This window comes from Paroedura picta, chromosome 10 (genome assembly GCF_049243985.1).
Source record: "Paroedura picta isolate Pp20150507F chromosome 10, Ppicta_v3.0, whole genome shotgun sequence".
Lineage (NCBI taxonomy): Eukaryota > Metazoa > Chordata > Lepidosauria > Squamata > Gekkonidae > Paroedura > Paroedura picta.
In genome coordinates, this window is record NC_135378.1 from 81,859,057 (window position 1) to 81,882,851 (window position 23,795).

A 23,795-nucleotide genomic window follows, 5' to 3' on the forward strand; every position below is an offset into this window, starting at 1 on the left:
GGAAAACAGGTCAGGACCACAAAGGTTAGGGATAAAACCATATATAGAAACATATAAATGATTTATCATCGGAGCTCAAAGAGTTTGAAAACCATAAAAGAATATCTTAATATCTTCTGGGACGAGTTCAGGCCAAATGTGTTTCAATATATTCCCCCTGTCATGTAAGGAGTTCGTAGTCCGAGGAAGAGGGCTTGCACTCGAAAGCTCACGCCCTGAATAAATCTTTGTTGGTCTTAAAGGTGCCCCTGGACTCTGATTTGGTCTTCCTAAGAGACTGGTCTTCCTCAGAGATATATAGTTCTACTCAGTTGTACACAGTTTTGTTTTTTTAATTTCCAAAGAGGGTTAAAAATTGCGGGTGACAGAAATCATGAGAAATTAATGCTGCTGTTATCCATATTAGATTGTATACATTGCAATGATATGATTTGCTTGGTTTTGGGGAACTCACACAGTTCTCCAGGGCCTGCAAAATGGAGGTCTTCTGCCGGGCACTTGGCCAAGGTCAACATCTACTAGATTCCCAGAAACCCCTCTCACCCAGATATGCCCCCTTTGCGGGGTGATGATCAAAATGTTATGTGTGAACAAATGTCCGTATGTTACGGTTACTGCTGAAGATGCCTCATTGTCAATGATATAGTTACTGAACTTTATTGTATTTTATTGCATGATAAATGTTCTCTGTAAACTGTCCTGAGCTGCAAGGGACTGCGATATATACATGCTATAGACCAGGGGTGGTCAAACTGTGGCCCTCCAGATGTCCATGGACCTTCTGCATGTCAAGCGGAGGATCTCACACTGAGCCACCCCCCCTCTCCATGGCTTTCCAGAATCTCAAGCCGAGGTCTTTCCCATCCCCTCCTGCCTGGTCTTTTTAACTGGAGATGGTGGGGATTGAACCTGTGACCTTCTGCATGCCAAGCAGAGGCTCTGGTCACTGAGCCAAGACCCCTTCCCATAAATGTCCTGGGGATAGTCTGGAAAAGTTTGCTTCAGTTTGGGAGCCAGTGTGCTTGCTTTGGATTGCTCACTACTACATTCAGGTGTGTAGCTGTGTTGGTTTGAAGAAGTGTGCATGTACACAAAAGCTCACGCCTTGAGTAGAACTTGGCTCATCTCCAAGGTGCCACAAGATATCAGGGTAGGGCTGGGACTGACAATTACTTAGGAAGCCACAGAAGGGTGAGAAATTCACTCTGTACGTACAAGTGCAGCAGTGGCAGCTGTGAAGGGAATGAAGTAGCTCAGCAGAACTTGGTTGCTACAACAACCGGACTCAAACACTACGGAGAATAAGCCACACGAGGGACACATCCCGGCTCCCTGCAGAGAAAGGGTTTGATATTTTCTGAAAATTTGAGATCCAGAAGCACAATCAGGAACATCCTTGTTTCAGGCAACGTCTTTGAAACTCGGCTGTGCATGCTATTGATCCACAATTAGCTGCGCATGGAATCTGTGCACCATTCATTGACTGGTATGTTGTTTTTCCCCCCTCCATTTTACAACTTGATCTAAGGATTTCAAGGCCTCCTTCTTAATTCTCCAAGGTATTCTGCTAGATGATATGATACATCTACAATTTAACTCATCGTGGTGAAGGAAAAAGTATTTGAAAGGCTGTCACTTGGAGGAGGGCAGGATGCTGTTTCTGCTGGCTGCAGAGGAGAGGACACGCAGTAATGGGTTTAAACTACAAGTACAACGATATAGGCTAGATATCAGGAAAAAGTTTTTCACAGTCAGAGTACTTCAGCAGTGGAATAGGCTGCCTAAGGAGGTGGTGAGCTCCCCCTCACTGGCAGTCTTCAAGCAAAGGTTGGAGACACACTTTTCTTGGATGCTCTAGGATGCTCTGGGCTGATCCTGTGTTGAGCAGGGGGTTGGACTAGATGGCCTGCATGGCCCCTTCCAACTCTATGATTCTATGATTCTATTATGTGCATTAGGTACTTATACATTAATTAATCATTTATACAAAGTGCTTGAAACCTCTTGCTTCTTGTTATATGGTATTGGGCTATTTAGTTAATGTACCAGAGTTCTATCCAGTCACTGAAGCATAATACTGAGTGAAGTAAATAAATCTGTGCTAAAAAGGACCATCACGCTGGTGTAGTGGTTAAGAGCGGTGGCTTGTGATCTGGCGAGCTTGTTTTGATTCCCTGCTCCTCCCCATGCAGCCAGCAGGGTCACCTCTGACTAGTCACAGCCCTGATAGTGCTGTTCTGACCAAGCAGTTCTCTCAGGGCTCTCTCAGCTCCATCTTGCTCACAGGGTGTCTGTTGTGGGGAGAGAAAGGGTAGGTGATTGTAAGCCACTTTGAGACTCCTTTGGGTAGAGAAAAGCGGCATATAAGAACCATCCCCTCTTCTTCAGTCATATCAGGGCTCTCTCAGCCTCACCTCCCTCAGAGGGTGTCTGTTGTGGGGAGCGGAAGGGAAGGTGAATGTAAGCCACTTTGAGACTCCTGGGAGAGAAAAGTGGCATATAAGAACCATCTCCTCTTCTTCAGTAATATCAGAGCTCTCTCAGCCTCACCTCCCTCACAGGGTGTCTGTTGTGGGGAGAGGAAAGGGAAGGCGAATGTAAGCCACTTTGAGACTCCTGGGAGAGAAAAGCGGCATATAAGAACCAACTCTTCAGTAATATCAGCGCTCTCTCAGCCTCACCTCCCTCACAGGGTGTCTGTTGTGGAGAGAGGAAGGGAAGGTGATTGTAAGCCGCTTTGAGACTCCTTCAGGCAGTGAAAAGGGGGGGGGGTATAAAAACCCACTTTTCTTCTATAAAAATTTAGAAGTGAGAATATATTTGGGGGATCTCCAAGAAATATATTTGGACACATTTTATACGTGTGGGAGCCTCTTCATTCCTATTGTTTACCACCTTATAAAAGGTAAAGGTAAAGGTGTCCCCTGTGCAAGCACCGAGTCATGTCTGACCCTTGGGGTGACACCCTCCAGCGTTTTCATGGCAGACTCAATATGGGGTGGTTTGCCAGTGCCTTCCCCAGTCATGACCGTTTACCCCCCAGCAAGCTGGGTACTCATTTTACCGACCTCGGAAGGATGGAAGGCTGAGTCAACCTTGAGCCGGCTGCTGGGATTGAACTCCCAGCCTCGTGGGCAGAGCTTTCAGACGGCTGCCTTACCACTCTGCGCCACAAGAGGCTCTTACCACCTTATAGTCCCCATTATTACATCACGAGTGTATTTAAATATTAGACCACTGAAGAAGACCCCCAGAGGAGTTGAAACGCATTTGGTTTTCTGGTTTGTTGTAATTTAGCCATGTGTCAAACTGCCTTGGATTTGTGCAATAGTGCGTGATATATGTTGATCTTTTAAAATGTTACATGTGCTCATGAATTTAAATAGATACTTGTATTTTTAATGTTTAATACATTCTGCTGCTGCTCAGACTTTTAGGTTTCTAGTTTGCCACTGGCTGAGCACATGCTACGCTACGGACCCAATGGTGCTTTATAGCTATGGGGCCTTCACACTGTGATTGTTTATGGGGTCTTCATACTTATGGGGCTGGTGGACCGCAAGAAAGAAAAAAGGGTGAAACGCATGCTCGGTTTTAAATCTCCAATGTAGAGTTGGCTACCAGCAGGACCTGGGGACCGCAGCCTAGTGGGTCTGCTTTTATTTTTCAGATCCCAAGAGGGAAATGCCGCTCAGGTGCTTCCAAAAACACAACCTGACCAAAGCCAGGCTCTCCGATTCCTTAAACGGCCGGCGCTGGAGGTTCTTGAACGGCAGCCCGGATGACTTCAGAGCCGGCCTCCCTTGTCTAAGCCATAAGGTCCTCCCACAGCCCACCAAGGGGCCGGTCCCGATTCTTCTCCACACCAGACCCGAGGCTCCGCACCAGACCCAGCCGGGATCCAAAAGGATGGTCTCCGAGCCCCAGAGCCGGACCTCCAAACTCAGTCGGCTGCAGCAGGCCAGAAAGGAGACGGTCGCTCAGACAGAGTACTGCCTCAGCAGACACCCGCTGGCCCTCTATCCTCACCTGGCAGAAAGCATCCCTCTAGAGGTAAGATCCTGCATCCACAGACAAGTGAAAAATCCCTACCTGATCGCTTAAAAGGCAGAAGCGGGGCAAGAACAGATCCAAAATGGGATGCAGTCACAATTAGGGTTGCCAACCTCCAGCTGGTAGCTCTTAAGATGACAAATTATCTGCAGGTAACAGAGATTGGTTCACCCGCTGGAGGGGGGAAAAAGGCCAGTTTGGAAGGAGAACTCTATGGTGTTATACTAGGTCCCTCCTGTCGGGTTCCGTCTGGCAACCAGTCGAGGATGGGGGGGGAGGAGGGACTTAACCCGTAGAAAGAAGGCAGCCTTGCTGGTGTCGAACAGGAAGTGATGTCATCCCACCTGTAACTTCCTGATAATGCTCTGGTAGTTGGGCAAAAGCTCTATGGCAAAACGGGCTTCTGCCATAGTGTTTTTAGCAAAATACCGCTGTGTTGCCTAGAAGTCACGGGCGTGATGACACCAGTTCTGGCGTGATACCGGCAACATGGCCTTCTTCTTTCTACTCGTTAAGTCTCCTCTGCCAGCCAGGGGCTGGGGGACCACCACCTCCACCAGTGGGGGTCTGGCAAGCTTAATCATACCCCACTGAAAGGCCTCCAGTCCCCCTCCTTTGGCTTTACCCCCACAATCTCTAGGTCTTTCCCAACCCATTCCCTGAAGAAGAGCAGGTGTGATTTGGGTCTCTCTGCAGAGACATTGCAGCTATGCCGGCCCTTCAGAATTAAAAAATGAACATTAAAATATGAACAGGATAATATTCCAGTGTGCTCAAATTGCAATTTCCCTGTTAACAGGGGGAAAGTTTCTTTCATGACTCATGGGGTTGTAACGTGTTTATCAGTGACCGAGTTGCCAAGTGTGTGAGGGAGGGAATTTGTTTTACGAGTCTGTCCTGGATCCAAATAAACTCTGCTTGGATACTTTCGGTCTCCTGAGAAGCTGCTCTGCAGATGGATTTCCACCAGGGAGCCTTTTCTGATTTGTCCTCAGCTTTTCCGAGAAGTTGTGGGTATCCTGGATCCTGAGATGCTCAGTGAAGAAGAGGAAGCTGATTTGGAAAGGGGGGGCCTTGCTCCGTCTGCGTCACAACTTCCGTTGGAGAGTAAAAGAAAAAGGAAGACGAAGCCCAAGAAGTCGCATAAGGGGTGAGTGGAGGGAGGCCAGCCTCCAGGTGGGGCCTGGGGATTCCCCGGAATGACAGCTCATCCCCAGACTACAGAGATCGGTTCTCCTAGGGAAACTGGTGGGTGTTTTGGAGGGGGGACTCTAGGGCACTAAACCCCACAAGATCCCGGTCTTCTTCAGGCTTCATCCCCAAATATCCAGGAGTCTCCCAACCTTGACTTGTCTTCCCTACTCATCTAATACCCCGTGGATCTTGCAGCGCTACCCATCTTCGATCAGTAGAGAGTGTCTCTAGCTGGTGACCCGGGTGACTCAGCTTTTTTACACAAAGGTCTGTGCCGTTAGATGAAGTCTGGTTTTTTGAGCACCTATCTAGAAGAAAATGAGGGAAACTCTGAATTTTGAGCCTGAAGAGCCACCCATGTAAATGCAAGTGGGTAGCCGTGTTGGTCTGAAGCAGCACAACAAAACAAAATCAGAGTCCAGTGGCACCTCTAAGACCAACAGATATACAAGCAATATATATGCTAAAGTTAATATATAAGCAAACATTAATCTTGTTAATGGCTGTATTTGGATGTTGTGACACAGTTTACTAATTTAACAGGATTAAATGTCATGATGGTCAGTTCATAGTCTGCGGAAGAGTGCTTGCACTCGAAAGCTCATGCCTTGAATAAATCTTTATTTGTCTTCAAGGTGCCACTGGATTTTGTTTTGTTTCACCCCTGTAAATGTAAGCTGCAGAAAGGTGGCCTTTGATCGCCACCTTGTGGCTGCACTGCAAATTGATCGAGCAATTTCAGAGGGAGTGAAAAATTGAAGAATTCACAGGGCCTTTTTGCACGCCTTCAAAATATCACAATGGTTGCTAATTGAAAACGCTACTGATTTGCCATAACGCACGACGTCGTAGACAATCTGCCACACACCTGAAACCAATCAGCAAAAAGCGCTTCCTTGTAGCGCTTTCAGGGGAATCCCAAAAAGTGGATTCACCCTCCGGAAAGCGCTACACTCTTGCAACCAATCTGCAACACTAGCGAAAAAGACCTGTGCGTTAACATTGTTGCGGTTTCTACAAAGTCCCTCCTCCTGAGCCTGTCCTCCAAACTTCCGGCGAAGCGATCGCCATTTTTTTTTCTCCGAGCGAGCGGGGATAAACGCACCAGCGAGCCTCTTTCTGTTTAGAGGCTTCCCTGGCTTCAGTCCTTCCCCTTTAGTCACTAAGCACAAACCACAGAAAAGCCCGTTTGTTGAAATAAAGTCCCTTTATTTTTTACACATTAATTCAGCCGAAAATCGGGCCCGCGAGAGGGGGGGGATTTTTTTTTTCACTCGAGGCAGCGTGGCAACGATCATACGATCAAACGACAGCTCACATTAGGCAGCTGGATGGGTCTCTCCGTTGCAACGAATCTATACAGATTCGTTACAATGGGTCTGTTTTTTTTTTTAAAACCTTTCTTAAAGGGAAAGGGGCTGTTTGGGAGCATGCTAACGGCTGCCCATTGGCTGCTTGACGGCCAGGGGCGGGACGAGCTTGGCAATAGCGCTTCCTTTCTAGCAATTTCTGCCGAGACCGGAAGCCTGTGGGAAACGCTACAAAACGCAACTGGATTCCACTACAAAGGCAGGTATGCATAATGATGAATTCCACTATTTTAAATGGCGATTTTTCATTCAGTGACCAATTTGCAACAAAGATCCCGGTGCGTAAAGCCCCACAAGATTGTACACAGTCAGAAAAATGAGTACTCTGATGTCCCATAAATAAAACATAGTTTTCAAATAATTTGACAGGAGAACAGATCTGGTTTCATCAAATCAATCCCTTTTATCCTAAATGTTCCATATTTTGGATTTCTTTTATATTAGAGTGGGACGGGATAGAGTGAGAGATGGTGAATTTCTAGATGTGATACAGATTCGTTGTATGAGTGATCAATTCATTCATTACGAATGAATGAATTGTATGAATGAATAATTAATTTGAATGATTAATTCAAAATTGTCGCCAATTCTCAAGTTCTTGAAATATCCCACATTCTGAATCTGGAGAGGGCGGTCTATAAATTTAAAGAAGTTAAATAAAGAAATAGATGCAAGAGGTATTACTGTAACTTAGATTCAGATTCAGATCTTTATTACGGTCATAGACCAACAGATCATAGACCAGCAACTTAGATCAAGTCTTAAGGGCACCAAGGAAAACCAACATAAAAACAGAAAATAAGATTCTTTATTTGCACTAAGAGTATCAGGTCTCAGATGTGCACAAGGTCCTTTGGACAGAGAGACAGGCATTGGCTAACCACCGCCTCTTACCTCGAAAACTCTAAAGCAAGGGGAGTGTCCATCCCTGCCCTACAGGGTCTCCATAAATCATTTGTGACTTGGTGGTACTTCTCATGCATGTTGAGTAATGCAAACATCTCTTGCAGCAAGGATCTGAAAAGCAAGGGCCCTTACACGTGGTTCTCCAAACAAGAAGTGGCCGCAAGAGAAAGGGAGGCCAGGCTGCATTACGTTCCTCCCCTCGACGACAGTGTCAAAGAAGCCATTAAGGAGTTTTGCCGAGGGTTGGATTCTCTGGTGAGTCAAATGGCGCCTCTATGACCGTTTATGCACTGGAGGTTTCATGCCAGGCTGCAGGCTGGAGTTTTAGTCGTGGCAGGTTGCTCCATCTCTTCCTGCACCCACACGGGGGAGCATTTGGCCTGGTGCTCCAGTTCTCAGCCTTCATTTAAGGGGCAACCCCTGATTCATGGCTTACAGGTACGAATCAGGGCCAATTTTGTCGAAAGGTGCAAGATCGGTGGTGTGTTCGGTTCAACAGCATATGAAGGATATCTTATGGGAGGCTCGGAGGAGATGTGTAGTTAGCATACTGAGATTAGAGACTTCCTGGTATTTTCCAGATAAATCTCCTCCTGTGCCCTGGTTGGCTCAGCTGGAGACTTCCTGCTCCTTTGACCATACTTCCTCCCTGATTGCCTCCAGAACAGAAGTTAGTCAGTTAGACTGTTATGACTCTCTCTCTCTCCTCTCTTCTTTACAAAGTGGTTTTTCTTCTCAATAAACCTAGTTAGTCTTTAAGCAGCCCACACTGAAATCCTCCGTTACATATTCATACTCTGACAACACATTTCAGCAGGCCCTTGACAGAGAGTGCCCAGGGGCCTCTTTCCTTTCCCCTGCTTGCCATAGTACCCCCCCACTCTCTGCCCGCCTGCCTGCACTCCCCTCCCTCCCTGCCTAACCATCCATCCTTCCCCCATCCATGTGCTCCTTTCCCCGTCTTCTCTGTGCTCCCTAACCCTTCCCTGATGATGCTGGGCAGTGCAGCTGGGTGTGGACCTGGTAGAAGGGCTCACAATAATTAGGAGGGCAGTACAGAAGCTGGGCAGAGGGGGGATGGTGGCAGCAGGACCCTGCAGAAGACCTGGGCCTTAGCAGCTGCCCCACCTTGGGGTATGTTGTGCTGGCAGGGTTGGAGTATGCAAGGGAATGGAACACCAACATTAATGGAAATTGAAATAAGTTTAGAGAGAGAGAGAGAGAGAGAGAGAGAGAGAGAGAGAGAGAGAGAGAGAGAGAGAGTCCTGCCTAACTGCCTAACTGTTTATCTGGAGGCAATCAGTGAGAAAGTGTGCTAAAAAAACTGCACATTTCCTCCAATTCCCTGTGGAATGTCCTTTATATATGCTGTAGGATCTTGCATATTCTAACATGTTGACGCCAGCTCTAGTATGTCTTCATACTGTGGTGGACCTGTAGACTTTGAACATTTCTTCCTCCCTATTTTAGGGAGGAGAGAAACATACTGTGGATGAAGCTGCCATTTTAAACCTGTTTGACGTACATTACGAAACCAAGCTGCCCATGTTGGTCCCTGTACAAGTGGTGGAGCCAAATGATTTGCCGGCCGAGCTGAGGAGAGGTGTGGGAGCACCACCTCCCCGAGACGGAAGCCTTGCTCTGCCAGGAAGCCAGTCTAAGGCAAGTAAATCTTGAAGTTCCCCTGGGAACATTTTGGTGGAGACCCTTTGTGTGGCTGTGTGAAGTGAAAAGATTAACATTTTTCTAAGCTTGTTTGGCACCTGGGTTTTTTGGCCACTGTGTGACACAGAGAGCTGGACTGGATGGGCCATTGGCCTGATCCAACGTGGCTTCTCTTACAATCTTTTGTCTGGGGCAGGGATGCTCTGTCTTCTTGGTGCTTGCATGGCAACCGTGGGAGGGCTTTTGAAGTTCTGGCCCTGCTGGAGGACCTCCTGATGGCCCCTTGATTTTGGTCACTGTGTGACAGAGTACTGGACTGGATGGCCCATTGGCCTGATCCAACATGGCTTCTCTTGTGTTCTTAGCGATGTGCTGTATTCTTTGTGTTGGGGGGCACAATGGGAAGACTTCTGGAGTTCTGGCCCAGGTTGGTGGACCATCTGATGTCCCTGGGTTTTGGCCACTATGTAACACACAGGGTTGGACTTGTAAGGTTCCCAGTGCCTTCTCAGGGGATGGGGTATAAATCTGTTTCCAGCAGGGATCTGCAGAGAAGCAGTCAAAGTACAGCTAGAGACAATCTGCTGCTTATAATTAGTTCTTCCACAGGACCGTCCCCGACCCAAGAGGGAGAGGGTCAGGTATGGTGCCTGGTATCTGGACCCAAAGACATGGAAAAAACAGAAGGCCAGCGAACCTTTAGAAGATCCCCAGGTGGAAGATGGGAGCATCGAAAACACAAGGAAGATATTGGCTGAAAAGGTATGACCAATTAGCTGCAAGGGTATTTTTTACAAGTTAAGGGCCCAGCACTGTAACATCAACCTTTTGACCCTGGAGGAACCCCTGAAATATATTTTCAGGCTTGGAGGAGCCCCAGAAGTGATGTCAGCTGGCCACACCTCCATGCCATGCCACGCCCCCGCACGAATTGGCATGTCACCAGGCAGTGCCATGTTTATTGTGTTTTGTGTGTTTAGTGCGTTGTTGTTTGATTCACATCGACTATTTTTATAGATTCTATTAATTTATGTTAAATATTATTCTCAAAGCAGGTAATTCATAATTTTTCCCTCTTTGTTAGAATCATAGAATCATAGAGTTGGAAGGGGCCATACAGGCCATCTACTCCAACCCCCTGCTCAACGCAGGATCAGCCCTAAACATCCTAAAGCATCCAAGAAAAGTGTGTATCCAACCTTGGCTTGAAGACTGCCAGTGAGGGGGAGCTCACCACCTCCTTAGGCAGCCTATTCCACTGCTGAACTACTCTGACTGTGAAAACCTTTTTCCTGATATCTAGCCTATATCGTTGTACTTGAAGTTTAAACCCATTACTGCGTGTCCTCTCCTCTGCAGCAAACGGAAACAGCATCCTGTCCTCCTCCAAGTGACAACCTTTCAAATACTTAAAGAGGGCTATTCTGTCCCCTCTCAACTTCCTTTTCTCCAGGCTGAACATTCCCAAGTCCCTCAACCTATCTTCATAGGGCTTGGTCCCTTGGCCCCAGATCATCTTCGTCGCTCTCCTCTGTACCCTTTCAATTTTATCTACGTCCTTCTTGAAGTTGTTGTTTTATATAATTTGTTTTCTTAATCTCTTTAAAGGTTGCGTCCTGTTGTTCAGTTGTTTTCCGAGTTATTCGCTTTCCCTCTGTTTACGAGTGTTTGTGGAAGTATCATTACTAATTCCAGTGTAGTAAACAAATTTCATTGAATTTTAAACCTGGCTAGATAGCCGTGATAAATCTGAATCTGCATCTGGTTAGTGTCCTGTGGTAAACCATGCATACTCTGAAGATAAGGGATGCATCCTGTAAGATCACAGACTGTGGGAACGAATGGCACCTGGGGGGGGCGTGCTGAACTCCCATATCTGCTTCAAACCTGTGCATCTTGTCAGCTTTAGCAACAAAGCGTCTAATGTAACCATTCCTAATCTCTTCAAATAAACTACTGAAGTCTCTCCTAAGTTTGCCTACTTGGGGAGGATGGTCATGAAACATTGGTGCTGACCCACCTGGCCAGGCTTCTAGCATCAAGCTTTTTTTTTTTTAAAGGATGCTGATATCATGCAGCTTCATGGAACCCATGCTTTTAAGGAGTACCTGGAAAGAAAAGGCTACCGGATCCCAGAGGTAGGTTCTAATTCAGAGGTAAGTTCCCAGAGGCAAGATCTAATTATTCAGAGGTTGTTTCTGAGCCTGTGGGCCCTCGCTGTGGGAAGGGAAGCCAACCACAGAATATCAGGGAGTGAGGTGACGCATAACCCTTCCACCTTTCAAGCTGTGTTGTCCATGGACATCTGGAGAGCCATGGTTTGTCCACCCCTGCCTTATGGGCTGTTAAACCTTAATAAAACTGAAACTGAACCCTTGTGGGATTGCCATAAGTCAACTGTGACTTAATGACATAGTCCACCACCAAGCATGTGCATCACAGCTGGGCTATGCCCCTCCCCTCCTAAAAATGGCTTTGGTTGGGACTCGAACCCCCACCCTTGCTTGCCCTTCAGAGGTTCATGTGGTCCTATCTTACGTCTTCCAGAATTCGTGCCACAAACAGCAGGGTCTGACTCTATGGGTCACGGAAAGTGAGAGCATTTATAGGGGATTTCAAACAAGAAAACAAGCTAAAACATGCATTTTGCTTCAGTTCCTGCAACAGATGTTGGCTGTCCAGAATTCTCTTGGATCCAGAACTAGAGCTGCGAAGGGCTCCAGGAATAAATTTCCGAGACACAAGGAGCTCCAAGAGAACTCTTCCTCAATGGATGCTTTAGGATGAGTCTGCATTGAGCAGGGAGTGGGACTAGATGGCCTGTATGGTCCATGATTCTTTACAATACTGCGAATGAATGAATGAATGAATGAATGAATGAATGAATGAATGAATGAATGAATGAATGAATGAATGAATGAATGAATGAATGAAGTGCTTTTGTCTTTGTGGAGAACCTGTCAAAGACCTTTCTCACTATGTTTTAGATTATCCTCTATATTTGGAACCAAGGACTAAATTTAGAACTGGATTTCTATTGGGACAGAATTTTTACACTGACACAGGTTAACTGGTCTTTCAGTTATCAGATACTAATCCTTTGATGGACAGCCCATGTGGAGTAGTGTTGCCAACTCTGGGTTGCGAAATTCCTGGAGACTTGGGGGTGGAGTCTAGGGAGGTGAGGTTTTAAGGAGGGAGGAATCTCACCCAAGCACAATGTCATAGAATCCACCCTCCAAAACAGGCATTTTCTCAAGGAGATCTCTTTGTCTGGCAATCAATTCCAGGAAATGGCCATGTCAACCCTCCAGCAGGTTCCCTTTGGAGATTGACAACCTTAATTTGAAGTCTGGGGGCCATCAACTTAATCGCCACTTGGTTAGCTCAGGCCTACCATTTGCAACGGAACATGGGAGGAAACCATGCTCATGGTACTGGGGGGAAATGGACCTTAATTTCGATTCTGGAGGTACATTTGTCCACCCCCTTAGGGAAAAAAAATGAGAAAAACATCCAGTGGAGTTTGGTGATGAGAGGATGGAAAACTCCAGTTATATGAAGTCCTGTTGGGACCAAAACGTCTCTGAAACTAGTGCAGGAACTGAACACATGTGGTTTCATGCCTAGAGCTTTGCCTGGTTTGTCCCACTTTGACGCCTTGTGGAAATATGAGATTGTTAATTTGGGGTCCAAACCTCAAGGTCCCCAGTCATTTGAAGTCCAGGGGGTCAAACTTACAAGATAATGAATTATTTGCACGTCTAGCTCAACTTAAAAAAAAAAAGTAGAAGGGAAATTGGTTGATTTTAAACCTGGAATTGGAGGTTTAGAACTGACTATGTGTGTGTTGCTGAACCTTTTAAGATACCTCCTCAATCTGTACATTTGTAAATAAACATTATTGCCAAAAATATGAGTTTCTTGTGCTCTTTCTTCCAAGATCCTCCCCTGATTCCCAATCTCGTTGGAAGCTAAGCAGGGCTGACCTTGGCTAGTATTTGGATGGAAGACCTCAAGGATTAGGGTGTCAGTTCCTCCAAGGACCACTAGGGGGCATCATGACGCAGAGGCAGGCAATGGCAAACCACCTCCCAACATCCCTTGCCTGGCTGCCAGACCATCCCCAGATCTGGCTACAAGGCACATGCTATATGGTAAATAAATAATCCAGTGTTCCTGGCAAGATAAATAGAGAGGACTGCAGCATACAAATTACCCTTTCCTGTCTTTTGAGATTAATCCTGTGCAGAGTTACTCCAATTTAACCCTATTGATTTCAGTGTGTTTAAACTGGTGTAACTCTGTCTCGAATTGCATTGCAAATCCCTGGCTGAAAGAAAACGTCTGAAATCTCTTTCGTTATATAAAACTTACTGAGATAACAGTGATACAGTCCACTGTTACTTTCCTTGGGATGCTGCCGGTTTTACCTGCGTTCGGCACCAATGATGCAAGCACAGAGAGAAGGAAAGATTATTTTTTTATTGACAGCATGGCTTCGTTAAGGGCTCTAGTAAAGGCATTTGATAAAGGGAAAGGAGCGAAGCTGTAAAGTGGAAGAAATTAAAAGGGGAAGGAAGAACAGGAAAACGTTTTGCAGATGTAGATTTGTTTTAAGCGACTATACCAGGTTTCCCAACCAGGGTTTTGTGAAACCCTGAGATTTGTTGAGAACCCTGGAGCTGTTTCCTGAATGGATGGGAGTTCATTAATTTTAAATATATTTTTAAAAAATTTTCAAACATTTATCGGGGGATATGGCCATGTCAACCCTCACAGCCCCTCCCAAAATGGCCAACGATGGACCTGGAGGGGAAGGGGCCTGGGGTGGGCGTGTCCTTAGCTCTGCTTCCCAACTATATGCTGCATGGATCGTGCTATTTCTGGAGTTTCTCGAAGCCTGGGAAACGTTTCAGCAGTTTCTCAATGGTAAAAAAGTTGAGAAAGGCTGAACTATACTGAGGATTTTTGAAAAATTGTTCTAGTAGGTAACAACGTCTATTTGTTTACAGGACACGCTTAAACTGGTTTAACAGACATTCCTTCATCACCTGCCCTGTTGTGCGAGGAGGAGATTGTGGGGACTTTAACACTGAATTTTCACCAGGGTTGCTAACTCCACAGTGGGAATTTCTTGGAGATCTGGGAGTGGAGGCTAGACAGCAAGGTTGGGAAATGGAGGCTCCTCAGCAGGGTGTACTACCATACAGTTTACCCTCCAGAGTAGCCGTATTCTCCAGGGGAACCAATCTCTCTGTCGTTTGGAGATATGCTGTAATTCTGGGAAGTCTCCAGACCTCACCTGGAAGAATGCAATACAGAGGGAGCTCTCAGAAGAGAGAACAGCAACACAAAAACAAAAAACAAAAGTGCAAATTCAGGTGTGGCGATTAAAGGTACAATATATTATCAAAATCTCCACAATAATCAGCGGTACAATGAAGAATGAAGAACAGTGGAAGATACAAATAACCCTCTCACCTAACAGCTGGAAGATGGTCCTATAGAAGGAATCAACAATGTAGAAAAGGAACAGTCTGAAGTATAGCAATGCGCTGACGCACTCCGAAAATATAATGCTGTTTCAAAATGAATCAATGTTTGGCTCTGTGTTTAAAGCACATTACTGAAAGACTGCATTAAATCCACGTTTGGCCCTGTGGCTCAACACAGCAATGACAAGGGGATACGCGGAAGTTTGCAAAAGCTCGAGCCAAATTGCAAACGTTCAGTGCTTACAAATAGTATAATTCAAACAATAGTTTTGATTGAAGCTCAGAGGCAAACATAAGTTCTGTGACTGCTTCTTTATTTCCAGATTCTTAGGTCAAATGATTCTTAGGTCAAATGACAAGTTACTTGGATGATCTTGTTTCAAATGAAATAAGACATTGGAAGCCAAGTTGTAGGAGGAAAGGTTGGGGGAGATTGGTCTGTTTAGCCTGAAGATGACTAAGAGGTGATATGGTGGTCACCTTCAGGTACTTGAAGGGTACAGAGTTGTTTTCTGTTGCTCCAGAGGGTCGTACTAGAACCAGGGGGTTGAAATTAATTCAATAGAATTTTCAGCTAAACATCCGGAAGAAGTTCCTGACAGCTCGAGCAGTTCCTCAGTGGAAGACGCTTCCTCAGGAGGGTGCATTCTCCTTGGGAACTTTTGATTGCCACTTTGGGGATTGGGAAACAAATTTCTTCCAGGCTAGACTGGCCAGCGTTCCTGGTTTTGGGAAGGGGGAATCATCTGGACATGGAATTGGGATAACTGTGAGTAGGTAGGTAGTTGTGAATTTCCTGCGTTCTGCAGGGGGTTGAGATAGACGACCCTAGAGATCACTTCTATTTGTATTTGTGGAGCTATTCTTCACTGTTCCTCTTGGCATCATTGGTTACTGTGGAGTTCATAAGGATAGATTCAAGTGGGTCGCCGTGTTGATCTGAAGTAGCACAACAAAATCAGATCCCGGGGGCACCTTTAAAACCAACAAAGATTTACTCAAGGTGTGAGCTTTCGAGGGCAGGCACTCTTCCTCACACTAATGAACAGTGGAGAGATAAGGCAAAATCTAATTATGGTAAATTAGTAAACCGGGTCACAACATCCAAATGAAGCCATATGATAATTCTTTGCACGCACTCGAAAGCTCACGCCTTGAATAAAACTTTGTTGGTCTTAAAGGTGCTACTGGATTCCAGAGAGCCAGTTTGGTGTATTGGTTAGGAGTGCGGACTTCTAATCTGGCATGCCAGGTTTGATTCTGTGCTCCCCCACATGCAACCAGCTGGGTGACCTTGGGCTCACCACGGCACTGATAAAACTGTTCTGACCGAGCAGTGATATCAGGGCTCTCTCAGCCTCACCCACCTCACAGGGTGTCTGTTGTGGGGAGAGGAATGGGAAGGCGACTGTAAGCTGCTTTGAGCCTCCTTCGGGTAGGGAAAAGCGGCATACAAGAACCAACTCTTCTTCTTCTTCTATTTTTGTTGTGGAGTCCATGATTTTCATAATATATTGTACCTTCAACCACCATGCCTGAATCTGTACTCTCAGCATTGCTTTGGTGCCCACCGGGGAATTGGCAGCCCTGGAGGAGACTCACCAGACGATCCATACCAGGATACTTTTGGGAAAGTCATGCTGGTTAACTAACTTAAAGCTGACAGAAGCGGGTAGTGTAGGTCAGTCCGTGATGCCTGATGTTATGGATTCTCTCTAATCCGGGTAGCAGGATTCGGGATTCAGGGCCGTCGTGATAACCTGGGTCTTCCCTGCATAGGAGATCAGGGCTGGGGCAGTGTAGCACTTATTCCTGTCGTAGGTGTACTGGGGCTCGTTGGGATCATTGCATGGAGCTGTCTTCCCGGCAACAATTCCCTCTTCGTCCAAGGTGGCTGGTGCCGTGTCACATTTCTCACAGCTGGAAGATGGATTATACAAGGAAATGTGTTAGTCGACACGCCTACCAAAGAAGGATCTGCAGTTCCGGCAAGTAACCCATCGGGTGGAAGTTGGATTGTCAGCTCCAAGTTACAGAATTCCTGGGGGTCTGGGAGTGGAACCTGGGGAGGGGGCTGAGCAGAGAACTGATGCCATAGCATCTGTGATCCCAAGGATCTGATAGCTGTTGTCTGGAGATCAGTTGTGAATCTGGGAGATCTTCAGATCTATCTGGAGGTTGGCAACCCTACTTATAAGAGCAGGAGAAGAGCCCTGCTGGATCAGACCAGTGAGGATCCATCTAGTCCAGCATCCTGCCTCACACAATGGCCAGCCAGTTCCTCTGGAGGACCAGCAACAGGGCAGAGAGGCTGAGTCCTTCATGAGAACATCAGAGGAGCCCTGCTGGGTCAGACCAGGGGTCCACCTAGTCCAGCCTCCTGCCTCACACAGTGGCCAACCAGTTCCTCTGGAGGACCAGCAACAGGGCAGAGAGACTGAGGCTTTCATAAGAATGCTGCACAATTTTTATTGTTGGAAGAAGGGTTAGCTCAAAGAGAAGACATCTCATTGAGCTTCTAGTAAAGGGACAGGACATTTTTTTCTCCAGGTTGTTCGCATTCTAAGCTAAGGCAGCTAAGGCAGAGCTTCCTCTGCACAATATAGGATTTTTGGCATCCATGTAACTCTGGTTCTCAAGGCAATCATCCAGATTTACCATCAGGTGAGCAAGCCCTGGTGGCAAGCAGTTATAATGGGACTGCACAGAGGACCGTTCTCCCCAAAATGCCAGAATTGCTGCATTGGTACAATCCACAGTGCATGCAGTTGCAGGGAAAGGCACAGCAATTGTCTTCAAGGGCTTCTGGGGCCATTCACCGCGATCTCAGAGCAACTGAGACTTCAGATCAACCAAGAGAAGCACTTACAGTTTGGAGAGTTTGTAGACAAATCGGGTTCTTGCTGGTGAGGTGGGGTCAGAGATATTCTCCCTGCTCTTCAGAGGGACTCTGGAGGAGTCAAGGGGAACGTTATCGATTGGAGTGTTCCAACAGAATGCAACTTACTATCTATAGGCTTTGTTTATACTTCATCTCCCCCCCCCCAAGGGAAGACCCAACTGGGCTTATATAATGCTTCTCTGTTTTATCTTTGCAACAACAACCCTGCAAAGTAGGTCAGTCTGAAAGAGTCGATAAAAGTCAGTTAACTCAATAAAACCATGATTCATAAAGATAAAAACCTGTGTAAAAATGGTATAAAATCACAACTTAACACTGTTGCATCAATTTTGATTACTAAGGTCAAGTTGTAGACAGCAGGTGTTAGCTTATGGGGAGGGAACAGGGGAGGAAAGGAGGGCAGAGGGGTGGATGGGAGGCCTGATATTTACTATGGCTGTTATCTAGCTATTATCTAGCTGGCCTCAACCATAGGCCCCTTAGAGGAGCTCCATCTTGCAGGCCCTACAGATAGTTCAGGTAGGACCCTGATCTCTCTCGGGAGCTCATTCCACCAGGCAGAAGCCAGGGCCGAAAATATGGACTCAGAAGAACCATACACAAAGAGGACAAAGAATCTTGTGTAACCTTGAAGACCAAGGACAACTGTACATAGGCAGGGAAATGAGGCAGCATAAGGCTGAGGCGCCAGAACTACGACATAGTTCCGGCGGCCATTTTGGAATTTCCCCTTATGTTAAAGTCCCCTGTGAACACAGGAAACTCAACCAGCAAGCAAAGATAAGAGGTAGCATTTTTCTCCCTATTGGGGCGAAGTTTTTAATGTGAGGGGATATTCAAAGCTGGGATTTCTCTTGCATGTGTGAAACAGGCCAAAGTTTGATTGTCATATGGGGTTGGCCAGGCTCCCTCATGGAGTGGCGGTGGGAGGGGCAAAAAAAGACTGTGCTGGTATATGGCTTTTGGGTTAAAATTGGAAATGACAACTGGTAGCTCTAGGAATCGCTGGAAACTCTATGGTTTTGCCATAGAGTTTCTGGCGATTCCTAGAGCTACCCATTATTGTGTCTGGGTAACATGACATCAGTGATGTCATGGGACGTGTCTCCTCCATGTCTGCATGGGTCACCTGTACATGACAGTATAGAAGGAAAACGAAATGAAACAAAGGGTGCTACGTACATGATGCGGATGTTTCTCTCCAAGACTTCTTTTGTAGGATCTTCTTTGGAAGGGACAAAGGCTGAAGTCACCTTCACACACTGACTCTTATTGTCAACCAAGACCGTCTCATCATCTTGCGCCTCGTAAAAAGCTTAAAAAAAACAACCAATAATGAGCTGAAATGATAGATAATGAGCTGAAATAAGAACATTTCCTTGTTGTTTTGTCAGACGTTTGAGGTAATCTTTATTCTGACTGATGGCTGACATCCATGGACTCAGGCAGAATATTTCCTAGTCTTTCCTTTCCCTTAAAAAACCCAGATGATACAAAAGAAAGCAAATGCGGAATTAATTTTAATCTTAATTTTAAGAAGCCATCTTGGTGTAATTTGATACATTTGAATTGCAGATTATAGTCTATGATCTAGTTGGCTGGAGACTCAAAAATATATTGTAATGTAATCTAGGGGTAGTCAACCCGTGGTCCTCCAGATGTTCATGGACTCATGGGAATTGTAGTCCATGAACATCTGGAGGACCACAGAGTCAATGTCTGTTCTTTGTTCTTCTTCTCCTTCTTCCTCCATCTTTTTCTGTGCCCTTTTCTGTATAATCTCTTATTCTGCTCGTCTTTCAAAGATATCGAGATAGCTTACCTCATTTTTGCGTCACGACAACCTAGTGGTAAGCGTGTCAGCTTGCATCTGAGAAATTTCTGGAGGTCTGAAGAGAGGGCTGATGGAAATGGGGCATTTGGGACAGGATTTCACCTCGGGTCTGTGTCTCACCATAGAATTTGTCCTCCAAAGCTGCCTTTTTCAGCAGGGGAACTGATCTCTGTAGTCTGGAGATCAGATGTAATTCCAGGAGGTCCCGCCTGGAGGTTGGCATCCATGGATGCCAGCTTGGCATAGGGGCTAAGAGTGGCGGCCTCTAATCTGGAGAGTCAGGTGTCATTCTCCCCTCCTCCACATGCAGCCAGTTGGGTGACCTTGGGCTAGTCCCAGACCTGTTATTGTTGTTCTCCCAGAGCATTTCTATCAGAGCTTTCTCAACCTCACCTCCCTCACAGAGCTGTGGGGAGAGGAAGGGAAGGTGATTGTAAGCCACCTTGAGACACTTTTGAGCAGTGAAAAGTGACGTATAAAAACCAACTCTTTCCAGGTGAGGTTATGGGCAGGGGGGGACTGCCCCAACATCCCCCTATAAATCTTCCTAGCTCTGAGGATTTGAACCCTGTCTGAAACTACACTGAGACACGCTGTCTTTACTTTAAAAAGCAGAGAACACCAGTATGGATATCCCCTTAGAGATGAAGGGAGATGTTTCACCTGGGGAATTTCTGCCTTTCATTTAGCTGTTAAAGAACAAGATCCTATCTAGGAAAAAAGGGGAAATGTTTTGATCACATGCACTCATATTTCCTACAAGACTGTATTTACCATTGTCAGTACTATGTAGGGTTGCCAGCCTCCAGGTGAGACCTGGGGATCCCCTGGAATTACAGCTCATCTCCAGACTACAGAGATCTGTTCCCCTGCAGAAAATGGCTGGTTTGGAGGGGGGGCTCTGTGATGTTGTACCCCACTGAACTCCCGAGGTTCCATTCCCAAATATCTAGGGATTTCCCAGCCTGGATCTGTCAATTCTACCTCCCCCATCACCTGCCAATGATCATACAGGGTATGTCCCTTCTGCTCCTACATCCAAACCTTCACATTAAAAAGAAACAAAACAATTTTCTGGTAAGACACGATGAATATTACAGTCAGCGTGGCATCCTTCCAAATTGCAGCAGGCACGTTGTTAGCCTGTAAGACGAGGATCCGGGAGACTCAACACTCAAATCCCAGCCCTGCCATGGAAACTCGTTACTCACCTCCTCTCTGCCTAACCTACCTCGCAGGGGAATTGTGAGGACAAAACAGAGAAAGGGAGAATGTTGTAAGCCGCTTTGTGACCCACCCCTTGGGGAGAAAGGCAAGGTATTGATGAAGAATCAATAAAATAAATTCGGTCCTTAGCTTAAGAATCTCAGTGTGGCATACACGGGTCTTACGTTACCTCCACAACAACCTTATAAGGTAGGTTAGGCTGAAAAAGAGTAACTGGCCCAAGGTCACGTTGTGAGATCTAGTGGCAAACAAGGATTTGAACTCAAATCTCCGGGCTCCTAGCCATACACTCTACCCACCATCACCCTGAATCTTGTAGACTTCAAAGCATAGAAGGCAAGGCACCAGTCACAGGTAGCTGATCTACCTCATCAGCTGGGAAGAGATCAAGACAAGAAGACAAGGAACCCCTGTGCAAGGAGGCTAACAAGAGAATTCACAAAGAAACTCTCAACACTTTTTCTCTTTTTCTCAGGCAGAACCACCTCCAGGTTTTATTTTGTTTTCCAAGGCTCTGTCCTCAGTCGCCAGGGCTGCTTTTGCAATTTATCTAAGGCACACCAAAGCCTCGGTCTCCATTAACTTCTTGAGCAGTTTCAATAAATAAATACAATAATAAACAAACAAACAATTTTTTTTAAGTGCCTTCGCGTTCTCTAGAGCAGGGGTAGTCAACCTGTGGTCCTCCAGATGTCCGTGGACTACAATTCCCATGAGCCCCTGCCAGCGTTCGCTGGCAGGGGCTCATGGGAATTGTAGTCCACGGACATCTGGAGGACCACAGGTTGACTACCCCTGCTCTAGAGATATCTATCAGGTAAGAAAAAAGCTTTTCCTCCTCCCTGAGGACCCAGCCTTTCTGTGAGGACTGCAATTATGCTTATTGTTGAACCAGCCAACAGTGGTGTCCGGCTGCAGCCGAGGGACGGCTTCCCCACACGGTTTTCAAAGCAAGAGAGGAACAGAGTTGGTTTGCAATGGCCTGTCTCTCTCTGAGAATTCTGGATTTTCTTGGGGGCCTCCCGTTTCAAGGATTACCCTGTTTAGCTTCCGAGATTTGGGGAGATCTGTTTAGTCTGGGTCGTCCAGGACAGGTAGAGGTGATCGATGCCCCTGGCCACCAGAGAGGGTCCCTGGGTTCAGGCTGGGAATCTCCTGGATATTTGAGGGTGGCAGGAGAGGACAGGGACACCTGTGGGGTGCAGTGTCATAGTATCCACCCTCCAAAGCAGTCTGGAGATGTAATTCCAGGTCCCACCTGGAGTCTGGTATCCCTAAGGTCAGGGTACTAGCAAAATGCTAGAAGCAGAAGACGAAGAAGAAAAGTTAGTTTTATACCCTGCTTTTCACTACCCGAAGGAGTCTCAAAGCGGCTGACAATTGCCTTCCCTTCCTCTCCCCACAACAGACCCCCTGCGAGGTTGGTGGGTCTGAGAGAGCCCTGAGAGAACTGTTCCACGAGAACAGCTCTAACAGGACTGTGACTAGCCCAGGGTCACCCAGCTGGCTGCATGTGGTGGAGGAGTGGGGAATCAAACCTGGCTCTCTTAACCGTGTCCCCAAGCTGAGCACCTGGCAAGGAATGTGCAACAATCAAACTGCACGAAATGCCAGCCAATGGAGCAATTCCTCCCATTGTTCCATGTTTAAAAAATTCCAGTCTGGACATCCTAGCAAAATAATAATCATATGCAGCAGCTAATGGAGATTCCTTCCTTGCCAATGAATGGCCGTTCCTTCTGGTTCAGACCTGATCTTTCCTGTACCTGCTCCAAGAATGGCTCCCCAGAAGACCGCCAGAGCTCCACAGGCCAGCCAAGAGGGCCTCATCCTTAATCTCGTCCCGGGAAAGCTCTTGGAGATGCGCCACTCAGGGAGGAGCAGAAGTGCAGCACAGAAAGTTTCCGCTGAATTGCCGGCGTAGATCTAAGCCGACGAGAGCTGCCAGCAACACAGGGTGCGGTTAGAGGTCGTGAAACCACAAGTCAGTGCTGGCTTACCAAATTTGGGAGGGAGGGGGGGAAGCCCCGTTCTTTGAAATCTCTACAGGTGGTTGCTATTACGACACTTCTTTTCTAAAAAACAGGAGGGCTTGTCTTCTACACAGGAAACTGCCAAATCCACTTCAGTAGCCATCTGCATGTGGATTCTGCCTTTCCCCACAGGGCAGTCCAGTTGCAGAGTGCATTAGAAGTGGATCCAAAGTGTGTTATTTAGCGTGTGTGGAAGGGCCCACCTGAAGCTGCCTTATGCTGAATCAGATCACCGGACCTTCCAAGTCAGTTTTGTCCATTCAAACAGTAGATCCGGGTCTCAGGCTGAGGTCTTTCGCATCACCTGGTCCTTTAAGCCAGGGGTAGTCAACCTGTGGTCCTCCAGATGTTCATGGACTACAATTCCCATGAGCCCCTGCCAGAAAACGCTAGGAATTGTAGTCCATGGACATCTGGAAGATCACAGGTTGACTACTCCTGCTTTAACCTGGAGCTTCCAGGGGTTGAACCAGGATTCTCCTTGATACCAAACTGATGCTCTAGCTCTAAGCCACGGCCTCTCCCAGCTTGGTGTTGTGGTTAGGAGCAGTGGCTTATAATCTGGAGACCTGGGTTTGATTCCCTGCTCCTCCTGCACATGTAGCCAGCTGGAGAACCTTGGGTCAGTCACAGTCCTGTTAGAGCTGTTCTGACAGAGCAGTCCTGTCAGAGCTCTCTCAGCCCCACCTACCTCACAGGGTGTCTGTTGTGGGGAGAGGAAGGGAAGGCGATTGGCTTTGAGACGCCTTTGGGTAGAAAAAAGCAGCATATAAGAACCAGCTCTTCTTCTTAACAACTCTTATGAGCGATTGGGATGTGAGTGTCCTGCATAGTGCAGGGGGTTGGACTAGATGACCCATGAGATCCCTTCCAACTCTATTATTCTGTGATTCTATTCTTCTTCAGTAATATCAGGGTTCTTTCAGCCTCAGGGGTAGGATGTGGGTAAGATGGAAATCTCTCCTTGCCAAAATGTGTTTTCTTATCACATTCTTTCTTAACACACTTCAGCAGTGACTCAAGAGCACCTCCCCTGTCACAAACGTTGTGAGTCTTGAAGGTGCTGCTTGGCTCTTTTCTACTAGGACAGATGAACTCACATCCTAGCTGTAT

The 23,795-nt window shown here is 46.6% G+C and overlaps 2 protein-coding genes across 2 annotated transcripts; one reads left to right on the forward strand and one right to left on the reverse strand.

The window, feature by feature from the left end:
* The first annotated feature begins 1,267 nt into the window (after positions 1-1,267).
* LOC143819465 (protein FAM47E-like) lies at positions 1,268-13,093 on the forward strand. The gene is made up of 8 exons (XM_077301144.1): positions 1,268-1,486; positions 3,671-4,053; positions 5,049-5,203; positions 7,628-7,778; positions 8,994-9,185; positions 9,798-9,950; positions 11,249-11,326; positions 11,844-13,093. Exons 1-8 carry the CDS (start codon positions 1,459-1,461, stop codon positions 11,973-11,975), a joined length of 1,272 nt encoding a protein of 423 aa, XP_077157259.1. The 5' UTR covers positions 1,268-1,458; the 3' UTR covers positions 11,976-13,093.
* A 565-nt stretch (positions 13,094-13,658) lies between these two features.
* On the reverse strand, positions 13,659-22,605 carry JCHAIN (joining chain of multimeric IgA and IgM). The gene is made up of 4 exons (XM_077301145.1): positions 22,416-22,605; positions 18,771-18,903; positions 17,556-17,636; positions 13,659-16,606 (listed from the first exon to the last, which is right to left on the reverse strand). The coding sequence occupies exons 1-4, from the start codon at positions 22,477-22,479 to the stop codon at positions 16,402-16,404; spliced, it is 483 nt and encodes a 160-aa protein (XP_077157260.1). The 5' UTR covers positions 22,480-22,605; the 3' UTR covers positions 13,659-16,401.
* Between the last annotated feature and the right edge of the window lie 1,190 nt (positions 22,606-23,795).